This window comes from Dromaius novaehollandiae, chromosome 27 (genome assembly GCF_036370855.1).
Source record: "Dromaius novaehollandiae isolate bDroNov1 chromosome 27, bDroNov1.hap1, whole genome shotgun sequence".
NCBI classification, from domain to species: domain Eukaryota; kingdom Metazoa; phylum Chordata; class Aves; order Casuariiformes; family Dromaiidae; genus Dromaius; species Dromaius novaehollandiae.
The window spans coordinates 7,640,773-7,660,593 of NC_088124.1; the positions used below are offsets into that span (position 1 = coordinate 7,640,773).

General features: G+C 46.5%; 4 protein-coding genes across 7 annotated transcripts in view; 2 read left to right on the plus strand and 2 right to left on the minus strand.

The window, feature by feature from the left end:
* Positions 1–103: 103 nt before the first annotated feature.
* On the minus strand, positions 104–5,023 carry BCL2L15 (BCL2 like 15). The gene is made up of 4 exons (XM_026111814.2): positions 4,283–5,023; positions 1,932–2,071; positions 895–1,110; positions 104–301 (listed from the first exon to the last, which is right to left on the minus strand). Exons 1-4 carry the CDS (start codon positions 4,386–4,388, stop codon positions 284–286), a joined length of 480 nt encoding a protein of 159 aa, XP_025967599.1. The 5' UTR covers positions 4,389–5,023; the 3' UTR covers positions 104–283.
* A 965-nt stretch (positions 5,024–5,988) lies between these two features.
* AP4B1 (adaptor related protein complex 4 subunit beta 1) lies at positions 5,989–14,031 on the minus strand. Of its 2 annotated transcripts, XM_064498166.1 has the most exons (10): positions 13,825–14,031; positions 13,347–13,571; positions 12,914–13,044; positions 12,239–12,386; positions 11,059–11,555; positions 10,237–10,320; positions 9,137–9,240; positions 8,739–8,946; positions 8,146–8,430; positions 5,989–7,872 (listed from the first exon to the last, which is right to left on the minus strand). In XM_064498166.1, the coding sequence occupies exons 1-10, from the start codon at positions 13,935–13,937 to the stop codon at positions 7,445–7,447; spliced, it is 2,223 nt and encodes a 740-aa protein (XP_064354236.1). In that variant the 5' UTR covers positions 13,938–14,031; the 3' UTR covers positions 5,989–7,444. The 2 variants fall into 2 exon arrangements, with proteins under 2 accessions (XP_064354236.1, XP_064354237.1); XM_064498167.1 differs by lacking the exon at positions 13,347–13,571.
* A 12-nt stretch (positions 14,032–14,043) lies between these two features.
* On the plus strand, positions 14,044–19,699 carry DCLRE1B (DNA cross-link repair 1B). The gene is made up of 5 exons (XM_064498168.1): positions 14,044–14,371; positions 14,436–14,589; positions 14,662–14,841; positions 15,090–16,045; positions 17,966–19,699. The coding sequence occupies exons 1-4, from the start codon at positions 14,183–14,185 to the stop codon at positions 16,010–16,012; spliced, it is 1,446 nt and encodes a 481-aa protein (XP_064354238.1). The 5' UTR covers positions 14,044–14,182; the 3' UTR covers positions 16,013–16,045; positions 17,966–19,699.
* The window catches only part of HIPK1 (homeodomain interacting protein kinase 1), a 30,378-nt gene continuing 28,801 nt past the window's right edge, over positions 18,245–19,821 (plus strand). For all 3 annotated transcript variants that reach the window (XM_026111993.2, XM_026111995.2, XM_026111996.2), the window contains exon 1: positions 18,245–18,375. The gene's annotated coding sequence lies outside the window, so the exon portion shown is untranslated. The remainder of the gene's footprint in view (positions 18,376–19,821) is intronic.

Sequence of the window (19,821 nt, forward strand, 5' to 3'; positions counted from 1 at the left end):
CCTGACAAGTCTGAAAATTAGCCTTTAACCTAGAAACCTTGAATAAGATTTAAAAACTCACTTCCATGGCCAAATTTAAGAGAAATGCGAGAAGTAAAACAAATTAAAACAAACTGACTTTTTATTTTTTGTTTGCAGTGATACAGAAAGAATCTCCTTTACACATTGCTTTTTTGTACAGTTGTACTTGTGATCTCCTGAAGAAATATAAAAGCAATTGTCCTAATTAAATCAGTGAAAAACCCAGCTTCACCTTTTGGAAAGTAGCATAGCCCTTTCCCTTTCAATTGTCCAAGTTCTCCTGAAAAAAGAACAAAAAAAAAAAGCATGTGTATTTATTTTAGAGAAAAAATTCAAGGTAGGTTTAAAGGAACTGGGAAGAAGAAAAAGATGCAGGATGGTGAGAAAAGCTTTCTACATTCCTCTATAACCCCTTCCCAGACTTATATCAGCTTTCCACTCATAAAATGTACAAAGTGGTACAGCTGTAAATTTACAGTGGCACAACTGTAAAGCTATGTGAGCAGGAAAGTGTTTTCTGTGTGACTGATCCTTGATTATTTTGATTTTCATCTAATGTAGCAAGCTTAACTCCCAAGATACTGAAGTAAGGAATTAAATCTTGACACCGTGAAGTAGACGGGAAGTTTGATGTTGACTTCATTCAGACTTATTAAGACATTAAGACCAATGCATTTAGCAAAGCTGTGTTTCCACAACTATAAGCAGTTAGTTGATACACAGGGGGAGAGGGGAGGACGCTCTGGGCAGTTGGGTATCAGTGGCTAGCCAAGCAAGGCACAAGGCAGAATGGCACTTTGGAAGGTTAAGAGAAGCAAGGAAATAGAACTATAAATCCCAAGGCAAACATCACAGCAAACTTTGCATGCTCACCCATCCTCCACAGGACTCAATGTAGCTTCTCACTCGGGAATTTCCATTAATCAGTTCTACGAGTGGAATGTGATGGACCACAGCTGGGACTTTTTTTGCAATACACATTGCCAGTTTCACAGAAATAGTGAGAAACGCTCTCTCATAGCAAAGCTCTGGATTCTGGTTACTCCATCTCCTGCTGAGGGAATCCACTGCAGCCTCGAACTTCTCTATCTGCAAACACCAAAAGGACAGTTTGAGCTTTTTCTTTTTAAATGACCTCATGGTATGCAAGTCTTGGTCAAAATCCTACAAATTCCTGGGTTTTCTTGTTCTACCCATGACTAAAGCAGGTGACCCCCTGAACGTTCCTGGTGATATCCCTACAATGTAGAACATTCAAGGCAGGGCTGTCCTGTCCTGCTGCCTTTGTTATTGTGGCTTGTACAAACTACAGCAACGGGCAAGCATAGTTGAGGGACCAAGGACAGCTGACAGTCTAACCAGAGCTGCAAGAAACCTTAACTTAGAACTACGTGCAGCACTTGCACCAAAACTGCACTGGCATGAGAGCTCTGACTGCAGAGCAGGCTCAAGCCAGATCACCTGCAGCAGACTGGAGCATCTGGTCTCCTCCCCTCAGCACAGTCTTCCTTCGTTTCTCCTGCACACACAAGTTGCCCCCAGCTCCAAACTACAGATTATCTCCTGCACTGACAGTTGAGCTTAGGAAGTTCCGGGGCTTCTCAGGTGATAAAAAGCTTCTCCTTGTCCCCTCCCAAAGGAGCTAAGTTATGAGGAATCACCTACTTGTGTAAGCAGGTCCTTCAGGGCTTTGTTTAGATTCTGTTCTGGTGGCTCATGCGCTGCCCCTTACACAGAAAGAAAAGGAGGCAGGCTTCTGGCTATCACATCCCTTTCTCTCAAACATCTCTGACTCCTACAGCATAAGTTATGCCCTTCCCCAGGCTTTTGCTATTCTCCAACAAAATGAGACCACAAGGTTGGCCTACAAAGAGCAGGTCCAGGGCTAGGCAGAAAAAGATATGCTTTACCTTTCCCTTCAGTACTTCAGCAACAACCTGCGAGGAATTTTCAAAATCTATGTTGCACTCGTCCCCTATGCTTCGCAGACGACTGGCGATAACAACTGGGTCAAAATTACTTGGAGTTTCTTCCGCAGACTGCTCAGATTCTAAAACAACGAACAGAGGTAACAGGATAAGGGATTACAGCATAATGCATTAAAAGGCAGAGGAAGAGAGAGAATACAAGCTCACAATGAAGCTTTTTTTAACTGTACTACATTCAGAAAGCTGTGTTAAAAGAGCACTAAGGTAGCTGGTCTCTCAAGCACCCAGGAAATTAATGCAGGAGAGACCTGTGGTGAGACACATTAAGACATGTAAAAATCAAAGTTCTTAGGAAATATTACACAGTTGTACATTTGGAGGGACCAAATTAGGGTACCACAGGCAAGTCAGTACCATGGCCAGGCTTTGTCCAGGTCTCCTCCCCTCATCTCAGTTGCTTCATGCCCAAGTTTCTGTTCATACCCACTCATATTTCTCCCAGGACATCCCTAGGGACTCTCTTTTTATCCCTCCATGTTTCAGGCAGCTTTTTCCTTCCATGCTTCCAAAAGCAAGCAAGGGAAGTATGAGGACTTAGAAGACATCTCATCTCTCTCTCTTTTGGTTCCAGTGACAAAACAGCATCAATCAGCTGGCAAAGTCCTGCTTATATTCCCCCAGCATTTCTAAGTTGTGGATCACTGAGTGCTGACAATCTTTAGATAGATCTTTATCTAAAGATTTAGAATCTTTAGATAGAGAATTTAGATGATCTGAAGATCTCCACTGAACAAGTGTAAGTTGCAATGTTTCAAAGTCTCATATAGTGATCCAAATTTGGGAAGGTTTTCACAGAGGAACAAAAGGCATCCTTCACAAATTTCGAGTATATAATCATTAGAACTTACCAGCTAAACTACTTAAAGGGTTTTTTGTTTGTTTGTTTTTTTGCCTCAGTTAAACAAAGCATTTTCCCTTAAAGTATCCTGAGAAAAAACAGAGTAATTTTTAATTTCTCTGAGTATTACCAGGACAAGGTTCAGCCAGAAGCAAATACCCAGCACTGAGAATTTCAGCAACGATATTTCCAAGTTTGACAAAATTATAAGGAACTGAAAACAGGATTTTCTAAAAAAAGCAGTGGACAACTTTATCTTTAGATATCACTTCCTGATCCAACCCCCTCCTTCACCCACCCACCCTTTGCACGCCTGGTCGACACGCCAGCACTTCAGCACACACAGCCCTTCGCAGAACTCTCTGCCAAGCCCCACTCAACACCAGGGATTCAGGAAAGACTCACTTGAGCCGCAGGCACTCCACACGCAAACAGGCAGTTTTCACAGAGGGCAAGACAGTGAAAGCAGATGTGTGCACATCTAATCCACAAGACGGAAACGAGCAATAGGCTGACTGGAGACTTTTTTTTTTTTTTTTTTTTTTTTTTTAGGGAAAACTACAAACATGCTTCCATAAAGCTTTTGAGAAACCAGCTTTGCTGAACGTTCACTGTCAGCTAGTTCCCAGTGTCTCTGAGACATTTTAGCTAGTTTGCTCTTCATCTGTGTTGCCAAGAAAATAATGGCAAAAGCAACATGAATACAGGAGAAATTCTGAATTCCTTGCAGCATTATTCAGCAAAACAGAGAATAGCACAAATCATATTGTGAATTTTGTGAAGCAAAGACCATAGTCTGCCTTACATTTTAAAGCAACTGTTTTTATCCAATAAATATGAAGGTATCTGCTTTTTTTTTTGGTAACAGAATTAGAGCTAGTTAAAAATTCCACCATCCCTTTTAAAACAATCTACTGCCCTGCTTTTCAAAACCTGTAACAGATAGACTTGTGTTTGCATATCTCTAAACCATTTTTCCACCACGAAAAGGCAGCCTTCCAGCACCCCAGCTCTCAGAAGCACAACATTAGGACTTTGGCTCGTAACACCTTACTCAGTACGTTTAGACATACGCAAGGTACCGCACCAGGCAGTACCTTCCCTATTAGCCTTGCCGGTAACAACAGCCACGTTCACAATCACAAGATGTGGAGAACACGACATGCTAACCTCTATACCCTCCCCATTCCCTCGACCCTCCTCCCACCAAAGCAGACTGCAGCTGTGGTCTTTCCAGGATTCAAACAATTTGAAGTTGTTCTCTTTTCTCCCAAAACAGAGATAACTCGTAAGGCATCACAAGTCTGCATTTTAAGAAACAACCACCCCAAGTTACAATCCTCCTTCCTTTACATTTTCAGTCAGAACATTTCTCTATAATCTTCGGCAAGCACAAAAACTTTTCTCTCATTTCCCACCAAAATACAGGCCTCACCTCCTGAATCTGTCTCCAGACATCGGTTAACAGTTTCCTCTTCATTTAAGAGGTCAGAGAATAAGGCTTTTACAATGGATTCTGTCTGTTTCTCGAAAGCGCTCATCGCAGTACGCCTCTCAAACAGGCTGATGTTCAAAGGGAGTCGGGAATACCTCTGCAGCTGCTTTTCTTTCCAGGTGAGCCACACCTCAGAATTTCAGTTTCCTTTTTCCATCTGACCTGCAGAGGTTCTTCCTTCTGGGAAGAAGGTACGAGCAAGACTCCTCCCCAGGACAGCACAATGTTTAGATATGCGCTCTTTTACTGTCATCACCAAGTGCTGGGTGTGGTTTAGTTTCATAAGAAGTTGTACAGCTCAACTGAAATAAAGGTTTAGAAGAAGTCAAAGACTGCTGGCATGATCATTCACCAAGAAATGTATCCTGGATAAAAGGCTAAAAAATGAGAGTCCCATCCTAGACGAGGGTTAGGATCAGCCTAGCTACAACTGAGTAAATGAAGAACTGCTGACAAGCTAATGAGTACTTTTTTGCTGAAAACTGCGTAATGCAAATGTTCCAGTATACCTCTCCATAAGCACAGGAATTCAACATATGCCTAAGGGCACTAAAAACTGTTCAAAGGAGCCCTGCTACAGTGAAATACATTTGAATTTACCTGCAGTTAGCATGCTTGTTGTTGTAATTTAACATATGAGACTGAAATAAATTATTGCACAATTCCCCTTCAAAACTATGCTTCAAGGGGAGTTGAGAGAGAAACCTGTGGGGAAAAAAAAAAAAAAAAAAAAAAAAAAAAGGAAGGAGCTGGACTGCAATTCTCAAGATCCACAATAGAGATCAGATAATTCCACCCTGGCAGACATCAGAGTCAAGAGTTAATGAACAAATCCTCCACAAAGCAGCTGACACTAATTCACATTTTTATAAGGAAAACCAGAAATAAAATCTAAAATTTGATGCAACTGTAATATTCTGGTGAAGTGCCTGGAAAGCATACAGTAGTTTAAAGATGCAATATAGAGTCATTAAAACATGCAAAAAATATAAGAAATTTTACAGAATGGGGTTAACGAAGCCAGCGCCTTACACTGTACCATAAAGACGTTACAGTAACCGATGCACTTTAATCTTAAGCCAGGGAGCAAGCCTTATTTTGCCATTGGGTAAACAGTTAACAGACTTATCTGCAGAGTGGATTAGCAGCAACATTTCCTGTTTCTCTCTAGGCCCTGACCAAAAGCTACTGAAGTGACAAGAGCAATGGTTTCACCATCAGAGAGGATTGTCACGGCTGTAGCAAGGAAGTTTTCATGACATTACAAAGTCCAACTCTCCATAACTTTCAGCGGAGCAGACGGAGTGCCGTCCTTGTGATACAAGTCCCAAGGTTCGTGAGAGTATAATTTTTAATTCCGCCCTATATGAGGAATCCAGGCACCTGAATAGATTAAGGAATCCACAGGTGAAAAATGTCCTGTCCTTCCCTCCCGGATAGTATTCTCCAATTATTCTTTTATTTGAATAAAAGAAACATGTGAACATAAGTAATAGCTACTCTAATTGTGCCAGGAATGTTAATTAAAATGGTCCAGCTACAATGATACTTTATTCACAAACAACACCCCCAGAAGCCTGCCAAACAGAAAACAAATGAAAGAAAATGAGAAAGGATTCTAAGAAAGAGGAAGTGAGGCCCTGAGATAGCGAAGGATAATTTATTTTGCTTTGCTTAAATTATATGAAATACATATATATATATACACAGAATACAGAAAAAGCCTCATCCATCAAGAAACTGTGGATAAGAGATTTAGGCACCAAGAGCAAACAAGGAAAAATCCAGAAAAGATAAACAAATAAAAATAAAAATGAGAAATACAGAAATGAAAATACAGTCTAGCAAGTCCATACAAGACTGTCGAATACAGTCCATACAAGACTGTGATCAGTACTCAGAACTGACAGCTGCCCAGCATGGAACTAACAAGAACAAGTAACAAATACAGGACAAAATAATAGTGAGATACAAACAATCCTGCAAGTGACAGTAACAACAGCTGGAAAAATTAACTCACATGGTACTGGACCAATCTCATGTACTGTATCACAAGGACAGAAGAACAGTACTGCACAGAAATAAGTACTGCACAGACAACAAACCTTTGCATAGCCATCTAGTCACAAAGTAACAAATGGTAAAATTTGGTTTAAGCAAAAAGTTAGTATCCCATACATATTAATTATCCAAACAGCAATTCTTCAATTACTGGTGTGAGTACTGAGGACTCACACCACACTGATGTGGTCAAAGGGACACAGGTTATAAAACTCAAGCCATATTAACTCACACAAACATAACATTAAATATAACTTGCTCATTCTTGCGTTTTCCTACAGAAAAACCAGTGCCCAGTGTCATCCTGAGCACTGGGCATCTTTGCCACGGAAGGGCTGAGGTGGGACTCTTCAGAGAGGGTGATTCATCCTTGCAGTAATACATTTTGACTGGAAAATACAATTCTTCCTCTTGAAACACACTGTTTCTAGTAAATATGATGTACCCTATCCATCCATATTCTGACAAAGCACAGCTCATTTCACTTGAATCTATCGGACAGAAAACTAAATCACATGAAAAGGAAGCCAAGAACTAAATAATTCTTTCTTCACTGCACTGTGCCTCTTAATATGAGATAAGCAGCTGATTCTCGGGAACTGTTTGTGACAGTTTTTCAGAAATCTTATGAGAAAACCTCTCCAAAACACTGCCCTGACTTTTGTTCATTTCTGGTTCCATCGGTCAGGCTCACAGGTCACGTTAGTGCCTTGTGGCAAGCACTGGAGATGCCACCACTTCTATGAATCATGCTAGTAGTAGGCTAACAAATGCGTTATCTTGTCCTTTCACCAGCCCAGAGGAATATCATTTAACCTGCCTCACTCACCAGTTATAGTAATGTGGTGTCTACCAGCTCTAGCTACCCTCACACATGTGGTTTCTAGGTATAACTCTGTCCCCACTGGCTAGGGTGGAAGGGCTGCTAAGGCTCTTAACAGTTTAAAAATACAAAACCAGCAACAGTTTATGCCAAATGAAGCAACAGCAAGAAACTTTTCCTGTGCCCTGAGTAAGCATCCTACCGGGAGCAGAGATCAATCAGGATCTCAGCCCAACAACTGTCCCCATTACAGTCCCTAAAACGGAAATAAAGGTTTTTAGTGCCTCAGGCTTTGCCTCGCTCTGCTTCACTGAAACCTGCATCTCTGATTCCTCCGTCTCAAGCAATAGCTCTGTTAGGAAGAGGCAACCAGCGTCATCCTGAGCACTGAGATAAGCTTTCCATGGCTGGATACCAGCTTTGCTCATAGCAATAGTCTGGATGTGGACAACATGAAGAGCAGCCTGTATGGTATCCGAATGAGCCGTTCCACGCCAGGGCAGAGAGTGCTGGCAGCTAATGTCCAGATTCAGCCAGGTCTTCTCAAACTGTTCTGCATTCAGATACATGTCAGGAATTAAGGTCAGGCTGCCTGTATCAGGATGAACCTGGAGGACTTCTTTATTCTCTTCAGAAATTAGGGACTCTGAAATGAAATCAGAAACGTGAGATAGAGCATATCTGATGCTGCTCCCAATTTCACAAAGAACATCTGATGGGGCCATCAGATGAAGACGTCTAGAATCACAGCACCTTCAGCAGCATCTCCCTAATGAGATGGTGATCAGCCAGGCATTGCACAAGACAGAACACTAAAACAACACTCTCAAAGCACTGTGACCTTTTGCCAAAGAAACCCATGTGAGAATGTCTACTAACAAGGGGAGAATGGATCCCAGATGAGGACAGGCCTGCTTACCTGTCCTTCTGTCCTTGGGGTCAGTACAAGGAGAACAAGCATAACAGGATTCCACTGGCTGGTGAGCAGTGACAAGTGCCCAGCATGCTCTGCCATAAACAGACGCGAGGGTATTAAACTCTGAAGCCCACGTATTCACAGGTCGCTCAGCTGGGTCTTCCAGGAGCCCCAGAGAGGGGTCAGACTTGGGGCTACATAGGATCCGTTTCACTTCCTCCACACCAGATTGTAAGAGGCGATAGTAGAACAATCCACGGTCACGTACTGCCATATCCGTCTCCTCCTCTGGAAATTAGAGGGACATAATTTTTGCAGAATTCCGTCATCCAGATTCCCCCTAAGTAATAACCTTTAATTATTAAAAATAGATAGATTCCCAGGAATACAATTTAAGCCTGTTACACTCACCAACCAGACAGCTGGGGACCAAGCTGCATAAAGCCACCTCACCTTGCTGTCCTGGATGGTCTCCTCTCAGATACAAGCAGTGCCCAACACACAGCATCAGTGCGCAGGGCACGGAGCCAAACCAGGTCCCCAAAAGCCTGTACTACCACTGCAGAGAAACAGAACGCTCAGCACAGTGAACCCACCTATGCAATAATAGAGTAGTCGCCCTAGCATGTCCTGACACTCAGCAGGACGAGACAGGAAAAGTCGCACTAATGCTGTCAGAAGCTCCATCTTCACTGCTGGAAACATCTCTGATTTCACATTCTCCACAAAGTCCTCTAAAATGTAGGGGGCATTTTGTACTTTCTCACCATGTGCCCCCAAGAGCCAGATCAATGCTTGCTTACCCTGAAGGAACCAAAGAACAAATAGTAAATTGGCTCTATTTATCAGAAAGAAAGTGTTAAAATGAAATGTTAACACAAGAGAACAAGTCTCCTGAGGATTTCTTCCTCATGCCAATCATGAGCCAAAGGAAAGCCAGTCAGATTCCACCCATCTTCACAGCTATTACCTTAAGGGCATAAAGCCACCTTACCTCACTGTCCTGGATGGTCTCCTCACAGCTAGGCAGCGCCTGACACACTGCATCTGTGCACTGGGGACATAGCCAAACCAGGTCCCGAAAAGTCTGCACCACCGCTGCAAAGAAACAGAATGCTCAGCATTCCCCAATAACTCTAAAACCACTAGGCAAAAGAGAAAAGACGAAGAAGAAAAAAAGACGACAACTTTGCAAACTCTTAGCTCGGGAAGTCACTGCATTGCTAATGATTATGACTTGAGTTCAAAGCCCTGTGATGCCAGGTTCATCAGAGCAAAGTTGCACAAAGTCTAAAATAAACATTGAAACTTCTGATTGTTCTTCTGGCTGCTGGGAAGTAACCTCTCTTCTGGACAGTCCCCTGCCTTTAAACAGATACTGACTCATGATGTCTCAGACACTCATTAGAATAACAAATTAAAAGTAAAGCAATTCAAAATGAGTCTCATCAACTTCAGGTCAAAATTTTACAGACTCTGCTACCCACTTACAGAAACACCACCAGCTACTAAGACTTAATTCAACAGCTGGCTGGCAAGCATGTGACTTTGAAAGCTCAGAGCAAGAGTATTCACATCACTCAAGATATTCACATGATCAAGTTGGTTAATAGTTCACACCTGAGGTCAGCAGAAGAAAAAACAGAGCTATCTGGGTACAGCTGAATCAAATTCTTATATGAGGAACAGAAATCACAAAGCTTTAAAGGATGTAGGCTAAGAATCCCAGTTAGAAAGAACTCAAATATCAGAACTATTAATCATCCCGATCTTTACACACAGTCACTAAAATGTCTTTGCTTAGTCCCTCACTTTCTGACTCAACAGATGGCAGCTGTAAAGGAGTTTCCACATTGGACCATGAATGCAGCCATGACAGTCACCCCCTTAACTACAAAGAAGGCTCCTATGGAAGGAAAAATTATGATGCTAGTCACACAATATACTGCCACTCCACTAGGGAAACTTTCACCTGAAAATGCCAGCTAAATTAAAAGCCAAGTGCCTCTTAGAGCTTCAAGTTCTGGGACCACAAACCCCAACAAGGCAACTTCCTGAAAGCAGAAACTAGGCAAACAACCTGTAGATGATTACCTGAAGTGATGTGCTCCTGCTGAAGCCCCAAAAGCTCTGTCAGAATCCCCACACACTGTTCTGTGTACGTCCTAGCAATATTGCCTGCAGAGACACCAAAGAACATAAAAGGCAACCTTTTATCAGAGTGAAATAAAAACTGTGAGCCCAACTGTTCATCACAAACTCATTTTAAAGAAACAGCCATTCTACCCTGAAAAGGCAGTCGAATGACCTAGCTCCCCACATGAGGGACATGTTCCTTTTTCTGCAGCCATACACCACGGGAAGTCTGAACTTTTCTTAAACATAACACATAGGAGAAAGCTAGGGAAACTAAAATGCTTTCTCCTTATGAATACTAACAAAACCCATCTATTTTAAAGCTTATGAATAAAAAACTAGAATGCTCCAAATAGCCTTAAGTCTGTCCCCATCACAACTCAAAGAACAAGCAGATATTAAAACAGTTTGTCCACTGAATACACAGTCTGATTAAGGCTCAACACTATAAGATTCATTAGCAACATAGCAGAAATGATCTAATTCAATCTCCCCATGGGTTTACTCCTCTAGAATATCTCATCAGAGCACAGATGTTTGAAAGAGATTCAAAGACATCATGTGCAACGTGAGACAGTTCAATACTTCTGAAAGAATCAGCACAATCCTGGCTTACAAACACATACAGAACACTCCAGGGTAGGCTTGTCTACATGGGGCTGTATAGAGCTTCAGCACAGACCAGTTATTTGGCATTTTCCCAGATTTACTTCAACAGAAGAAGGCACACCTTAAAGACTGGAGGTTGCAGCTGCTTCTGAAGGAAGATAGAGCTCTTACCTATGGCAAAGATCGCCCCTTGGGCAAGCTCTACTGAAACATCAGTGCAATAACCCTTCAGCTCCTCCAGCACTTGCTGCACATTTTCGTCATTCACCAGCTCACATAATACCTCCATCTTCTGGCATTTGATGTAGTGGGGCTCTGAATATGAGCAGAAGAACTTCTTGTAATGGCTGCTAAAATGGCCAGGAAGGCTACCAAGAATCTCACGCACGTGACACAGAGCCGTGAAGCAGAGTTCCCTGCTCTCAGAAGTGCAGGCAGACAGCAGTGGTCCTTTCACTCTCACCAAAACATCTGCCTGCACATGCGGGTACTCCTTGGCTAGCACTAGGAAAAGCTTGGTGGCTGCCATCACAACACTGGGGCTGCTGCTTTTGAGATATCCATCTAGTAAATTGAGTATGTCAAAAAGTTCCTCCTCATTGCGGGGTCTGTAACGCAGAAGGAAGGCAAGCACCTCGCTTTGTCCCCATTGATCTAGGTCAGCCATTCTGCCAAGAAAATAAACACACAGTTCTCAGGAGTCAAGAAGCGCATGAACATCTGTGCTGTGCAGAGTAGTCTTTGAGTTTGTTATCGTCTCAGTTCCAACCCAATGCTATGTTTTAGATGTAGATACTGGAATTTTATCTCAAGAGAATTGACCAATTCACACATATCGGCATAACTCAATATTAACCACAGGCACCTCCCCCTGTGCTCTAAGCCAGAGAGAAACCTTGACATGATCCCTGGGTAGAGCAATAGAAAATAGCGTTGCCTCTTTTGCCATATTGTGTAGTCTTTTCTACAGAAAAGTTAATTTCTTCAAGCAATGGATAGGTTATAAATCTCACAATTGATTGGAAAAGACATACTAGAACATAGTTATCCCATAAATGTATCACATGCACTGTTGGGGAAAAAATAGATAATCACATTAATATAACTCATAATTCCAAACAAACCAGCAGCTGAGCCAGTCTCCCCAGAAAAGCAGGATATCTCAGATTTCTCTTAAGACCTTAGCATAAAAGTAGTTTAGTTTCTCTTACGATGGGCATCTCCATCTTGGGTGCCTGACTCTTCTCTTCAGGCTCTGATAGGAGCCCAAAATCAGCTGCTCCACGGGTATGTGAAATACAAGAATTAGAATGAAGCTTCCAGCACCAAACTAATCTTGAAGAAAACAAACCTGTTGAGGAGATGATGGGCGATAGGTTTGTTGATGACAACTCCTCCCTCCTTCTTCAAAATCTCTTCTAAAGCCCTCAGACAATTCACTACTACAATAGGATCCTGGTCACGAAGCAAACTATATAACTCATTCACCAATGCACCATCTGCAAAGAAGCAGAGACCTCTATATCAAATTCTGTTGACACGCTGCAATTTAATCATTGTCCATAAGCACATACTGCAACTGGAAGATAAGGCTTGAATAGGGAGAACCGGTCAACAAACCTTCCAGCTTTATAATAACATCTGCCTTTCACACAACTTTTCACTAAAAATCTGTAGATGCTACAATGGTACCCGGTTAATCAGATATTAGAGGAAAGGGCCAGATATTCCAGGGGGGCAGCATAAAAGCATATATGAAAGCAACACCAATGTGGAAACTCGCAGTGCCTAACATCTCTCTGATGATTTGACATACATCAGCAGCTTACTTCTCTTTCTCTCTTTCCCTCTCTGTTTCGCACCCACAACAACCAAGAGACAGCTCACTGAACCGAGGACAGACTACAAATCTTAACATGTTTTCATGAGCAATAAATACCTAACTCTCAAGCGTTATCATCTGCTCCCCAGTGTGCACTCTGTGACAAAATACAAGCCTGCGCACTCTAGTGCAGAGCCAACTTACCCACTTCAGAGTCCCCTTGGAGTTTCTGCATCTTTGCACAGCCAAGAACAGCTACCCTCCTCACATAGGAGGCTTTGTCTCGCAAGCCGTTCAGGACAGGCTGCTGGATGTACTCCTGTATACCAGGCATCCTACAAACAAGCACAGGGGTGTCATCCCGCATCTCTCAGGCACTGAGGTGCCAACCCCTCCACCCAAAGATTGTGTAAAGCCAAGCACTGCTCCTCTGATCTTTCGGGAGAAGGCCCCTACAGGTGACTACCACCACTCCCACCTGCACAGAGGCAGCGACGCCTCTGCGTAGGGAGCGGGAGGCGGCAGCTTTCCCCAGCTCCCACCTGCACAGAGGCAGCGACGCCTTTGCGTAGGGAGCGTAGGGAGCGGGAGGCGGCAGCTTTCCCCAGCTGCCCCGGGGCCCGGCGGCCGGCCCCACCTGAGGCTGCACATGCTGCGCAGGGCGAGCCCCCGGACCATGGGGTTGGGGTCGGCGCAGTCCTTGCAGAGCGTGTTGATGGCGAGCAGGGCGAGGTGGGGCTGCCGCGGCGCGTAGGTGCACATGTACAGGTACACCAGCTTCTTCTGCACCACGTCGGCCGCGGCGCTGGCCTTCACCATCTCCGTGAAGAGCCCCGACACGTCCGTGCCCTGCGTCATGTGCCTGTGGGGGAGACAGCGCTTGGCACCACGTCACGACACGGCAGGGCCCACCACGTCACAGCACAGCACAGCACGGCACGGCACAGCACAGCACAGCCGGCCATATCACGACACGGCAGGGCCCACCACGTCACAGCACAGCACAGCACAGCACGGCACGGCACAGCACAGCACAGCCGGCCATATCACGACACGGCAGGGCCCACCATGTCACGGCCCGCCCCGCCCCGCCCCGCCGGCCCGCCCCGCCGCACCGGATGACGCGCAGCACCACGCCGCGGTACCGCAGCCGGTCCGCCTGCACGTGCGGGTTGGCCAGGGCCCGCCGGAGGTCCCGCAGCGCCTCCTCGCCGCCCAGGTACGGCATGGCCGCGCCGTGACCGCCGCGCGGCAGGGCGGGCGCGCCGCCACCCCCCACGGCCCGGCGCCGGCGCCGCGGCCTCCGCCCCGCCCCGCCCCGTGACGCGCCGGCGCCCTCTGCGCCTGCGCCGCGCCGCCCGCCAAATTGGGCGGGAAGCGGCTGCGCGGGAGCCGCTCGCCGCCTGCGCGCGCCGGGCCCCTGCCGGCGGGGCCGGGGCCGGGGCCGGGGCCGGGGCCGGGGCCGGGGTCGCCATGAACGGGACGGTGATCCCCGGCACGCCCATCGCCGTGGACTTCTGGAGCGTGCGGCGGGCGGGCGGCGCCCGGCTCTTCTTCCTGTCGCACATGCACTCGGACCACACGGTGGGGCTGTCCAGCACCTGGAGCCGCCCCGTCTACTGCTCGCCGCTCACCGCCCGCCTCCTGCACCGCCGCCTCCAGGTAGGTGCCGCGCCGCGCCGCCCGCCCGCCCTCGCCGCCCGCCCTCACCGCCCGGCCCTCGCAGGTGCCGGCGCGCTGGATCCGGCCGCTGGAGGTGGGGCAGAGCCACGTGCTGGGCGAGGGGGACGCGGTGACGGTGACGCTGCTGGACTCCAACCACTGCCCCGGCTCCGTCATGTTCCTCTTCGAGGGCGCCTTCGGCACCATCCTCTACACAGGTACGGGGCGCGCCGCCGCGGACCAGCCGCCACCGCTGCTGCCACCGCCCTGACACCCTCCTCTCCTTGCAGGGGACTTCCGCTACGCCAGCGCCATGCAGCAGGAGCCGGCGCTGCGGGGCCGCCGCCTCGACCGCCTCTACCTGGACAACACGCACTGCCACCCGGGGCGCAGCCTGCCCTCGCGCTGCCGCGCCGCCCGCCTGGCCGCCCGCCTCATCCGCGCCCACCCGCGCCACCACGTCGTCGTCGGTGAGGGCCGCGCCGCCCCCCGCCCCCGCGCGCCCCGCCTCAGCCCGGCCCCCGCGGCGCCGCGCCACGCTCCCCTCGCCGCGGCCTCGCGCTCCCTGGGCGGCCTCTGCTCGGCGGGGCTGTGGTCCCCTCAGCCTGGCCCCGCGCTCCCTTAGCGCCCTCCCCGCAGCGTGGCCTCGTCCCCCCGCAGCCTGGCCTCGTGCTCTCCCAGCCTGTCCCTGTCCCTCTGCTCCTGTCTCTCCTCGCAGGTATGTATAGCCTGGGGAAGGAGACGCTGCTGGTGGACCTGGCGGTGGAGTTCGGCACCTGGGTTGTGGTGAGCCCCTGGCGCCTGGAGCAGATGCGGCTGCTGGAGCTGCCTGACGTGTTCACCACCGAGGAGGGGGCCGGCTGGATCCGTGCTGTGGACGTTGCCGAGATCCGCTGGGACACCCTCGTCAGCTGGAACCTGCTGCACCCTACCATCGCCATCCTACCCACTGGCAGGCCCGTGAAGGTCACCCACCCCAAAATCCACCCCATTCCCTATTCTGATCATTCATCCTTTTCAGAGCTGTGTGAGTTTGTGAAGTGGTTGAAACCCTGCTCAGTCATCCCGATTGTGAGGGGCAGCATGTGTCAACTTTACTTTGAGAAATATCTGAGTTCTGACCGCCAGGAGCTTCCTGACCTCAAAATGCCAGAGCCTGTGCAAGAGTTTGTACAGCAGAAAAAGAAAAAGAAAGGACAGGAACCTGTGTGTCTGTTGAAAAGAGCTGCCCAGCATTCTGTGCCTCGAGGAGTTGTTTTTGAATCCCCAGAGAAACATACTGACAAGTCTGAAGAGTTTAGGGACGTTAAGGTTCCTCGGCAGAACTGTGAGTCAGCTTTTTGCTCCAAAGAAGGCTGTATTTGTTGTCACACATGCAAGGAGAAAGGGGAGGAAATCGAGATGGATATCAGCAGCTGCAGTCCTCGGAGCCAGTGTACGTCAGCTCAGCTGAACGGAGAACATCCAGCAGTAGTAATATCAACTAGCCCTGTTAGCCAGTCACCGGCTTCTGATGAGGACATTCCATGTGGCTTGGCAGAGCAGTATTTACTCACTCCTTTAAATGTCCTGAAGCAGAATTCCTTAGAGAAATTTGACAAGCTGGTAGAAGAATTCTTTAGGAGGGAGGAAGCATCCTGAAGTCTGTGACACTTGCCTAGGCAGTTGATAATGGTGATTTTAACAGTCTTACTATTTTATCCCATTCTTGGAGTTTGCCATAAGTAGAATACTTAACTATGAGGCTTTATTTTCTTTCTTTTATTAGCAGAGAAGGCAGCAACTTGAACTTGTTTGTGTATCTTAGAATTTTTTTTATTTATTTTTTCATTTGTCTAAATCTGTCAGGGCTTCAGACTACACTCAGGCAGTGCAGTCCCACTACAAGCATGCCCTGTATTTACTTTTTGCAGTGACTTATCAGTCTCTTGTGGCAAAAGCTATTGCCATATTGATTCAAACTGAGCAGCAGAGGGTGTGAGCTGTCTGCAGCTGAACTGATGGGTTTGAATGTAATGAGAAGCAAAAAGGGGAATCTGAGAGCCTTAAATGTTCCTCTTTCTATATTTTTGTAATGCCTCATTGACAATGAGCAGTTCATTCCAAGATGCATTACAAATATTATGTATTAAACTGTGTTTTAAAAAAAAGCGCTTAAAGAAATCTAGAAAAGGAAGTGCCTTTAAATCTATTAATGAATCACTATAATACCCCCAAACAGCACTGCTGTTGCATCCTGCCAACTGCAGCTGGCTGCAGCTCTGCTCTTCTGAAAGCACCGTCTTAACGTTAACTATAAATGCTCTTTCAGGTCACAGGCTGGGAAAGTAGGAATTGTGGATTCCTGGGTTTTGGACCTTTCAGAATGGCTTACTGTATCCCCTGCAGTCTTCTGCACTCAAGTCTACATGTTTGAATCTTTCTGCTGGGCTGCAAAGTGCTCCTGGTAACTGTAAGCGTTCTGATAGGGGCATTGCTTTCTCATGGACTGCCTGTACTTTCCAGCCAATGGCAAATGGGATAGGAGTTAATAGAACATCTACCTACTGGTGTAAAGTATTAAGTCTTTGTGGCATTGTTTCAAAGTGCTGCAATACTGGAGCTAAACAGCGAAACTGTCTCTCTTGGCTTGGAGGTCAGGCACTTCCCCACTGCAGGTCAACTGCAGAGAGCTGCAGCCTGGCTGTCACAATCGGGAAGTGTCAGCAATGTGACTAGCCAGTGAAAACACTGTAGTTGTTATTGCCAGGCTGCACTGGCGACAGATCACAAATTGGTTTCCCACAGGGTCACAACAGCAGCTCTAGAGTGGAAACAGTCACTGGGCTCTTTCCTGGAGCATGAAGCCAGCTTGTTACTCAACTTTTCTAACCTCCCTGCCATTACTTTCCACGCCAAATGTTTCACTTGCTCTTGGTCAGGATTAGAATCTCTCCTGCATGTGGTGTCCTGCAAGGTCTCTGCAAGGCCGGTCAGCTAGATAGATTGAATTCCCTGAATCAAGCCAGGTAAGGAAATGTTTACTCTGAGTAAAGCTAGGGCTCGTGAAAAGCAGAGGTGCGTGTAGATGCAGTAGCCACGCCTGTTAAAAACGGGGCTGTCCTGAACTGTAATCATGACAGCTAGCGTGGGTATGTTTGGAAAGCTGCCTGGTAAACATGAGTCCTAGGTCCCAACCCTGTGCCTTACTGGGCACTGCAGCATTAGCACCCTCATATAAGCAGTGCCTCTTAGTGGGAACACCTATTGACTGCTTGCTGGCTGCCAGTGGGACAGTGGAAGGGATGGAGCAGTGTTCTGCATTTCACTTTAGAAATACACTTCTTCAAAAGTGGTAGTGAGGGCAGCTCCAGCCTCTTGCCATGGTCTAAATGTCCCATTTTATGGAGACTTATGCGGACTACTTGGCAGTCAAAAATAAACGGCAAAGCCCCATCATCTCAATGTGAGTGGAGGCCCCTGCATCTCTGGTAACACCTGAGACTGCCAGCAGAGTCAGTGCCCTACACTGGCAGTGTTTTGTCTGATGCTGGCTGCCTTGGAGATGCTGGCTGTATTTTAACATTGTTGAAATTTAAGTGATTCATTTGACAGGCAGGTGAACGAAACAGTGACTGAAGTCCCAGATTCCAAGTCCTGCTCTTGGCTTGCAGCCTCTCCGTGGCTCAGAATGAATGCTTGCATTCTGAGTCACTGCTCCATTTAGGTATGTTGCAAATGACCTTTGAGATTCAATGCATTTTGCTAATGATGTTTTGTGGCATTCAGCCTTTTCCCTTCTATTCTCATCTTCCCTAAATGAAGTAGACAACCTCCAGGTGAACCTCAGAGCAAAATGGAGTAGTAAGAGCATTAATGCTTTGCAAAGGCCACCGAGTTCTTCAGATCACACAAACAGAACTGGAAATCACAGAGACTTCAAAGGCGGGAATCTGCTCCACGTGTCTGAACACCCAGTTAAAACTGCAGAAGAAATGCTGGGTTCTGCTACTGGAGCATAAAAGGTAATTCCTGCCACTTCAGGAGGAAATTATCCAAATTATGTAAAACCGGGGGAAAGCGAGACCTCTCCGTAGGTTTAAAAGAAAAGAAAAGCTGGAGAGTCTTGACAAACAGTCAGCTTGGAGATCGTTGCTTCAGCACAGCTGGTGTGTGAGGCATTTTAGCGCGCCAAACATGTTTCCTCCTTCTGTTAGGCATAAATACTTCTATCATGTATTATTCTAAAATCCTGGAAAACAAAGCACAGTCTCCTGGGGAAAGTCGTGACAGTGACCTATGGCAGAGCTCTAAGATTTCTGAGAATTCTTCAGCTACCTCTGGAGGCTCCTGGCAATAAATAGCTGGCTACTTACAGGCCTTGTTCTCCCTCATGCTTGCCTCCACAACTTCCCTCTGTTCCTACCACCAGCTTAGCTCACAGGGGGGTGTTATTGCAGTCAAAGAGCTGGAGTGTCATGTATACCAGGTCTGAACGTGCTGCTTCCAGCTCTGCTGCGTGGAGTTCTGTCAACACTGCTACCATGGGTGTGTTTTGCTTACAGCAGTGGCAATGAAAAGCTGTAGCCAAGTGTTAGCTTGGCTATGCAGTATCTAGCACTATGTTATAATCATCCCTGCAAGAAAAAAAAAATGCTCTGACCAAAGCCCTTCCAAATCTAAATACGCAGCTTGAGCTGCTTATCTGTATTCCACAGTTGGCCAAGCCCCAGTGGGATGAACCAACTCACCCAAGGTCTCAGCTCTTGAGTTCCCTTCGGCAAGTGCTTTAATCACAAGGCTGCCTATTTAGCTTTTCAGCACTATTTTAACAAGCTGTGATCAAACACTAGCCTGTCATGAGGGTAGGGCAGGCTTATGGTGCTGGAAACAGGAGCTGTCTGCTGAGCTCCTTCCACATAGTTGCCAAGCCAATCAGTGTTCTATGAAACAGTTTATTTGGCTCTAGCTTCTCTCTAACTGTAGGAAACCATGAAGGAGTGCCCTAGCTATCCTGTGGAGAGAAAGAAATGGACTCTTACGAATTTACGTCCCCACCAGGGACAGAGGTAACACTTAGATAGCTTGTGTGCTCCACAGCAAGCAAACATAATGTAGCTTTGTAGGTAACGCCCTAAAGCACTCTTCTCAGTGTTTAGAGCAGTGCTTCCCATAGTACAAGGCTAAAACACTCATGACCTCACTTCTGTCTTCTCTGCTGCAGAGTTTTTGTCCATTTCTGTAGCACAGAGTCTTTATTGTTGCTATTTTTCAGATATGAAGATTGTGTAACAGGGAAATCCTCCTTTTCTTGTTCACCAATAAAATTTATTCAGGGAGTTTACATAATTTCCTGTGCAATGTGTCATTGCTTTACACTCATGCGAAATTAACTTAAAACCTCAGCTATTTGGCTTTGTGCTCTTTTTAGACTATACCAAAAAAGCAGTAGAATGTGTAGAAAAGGTCGA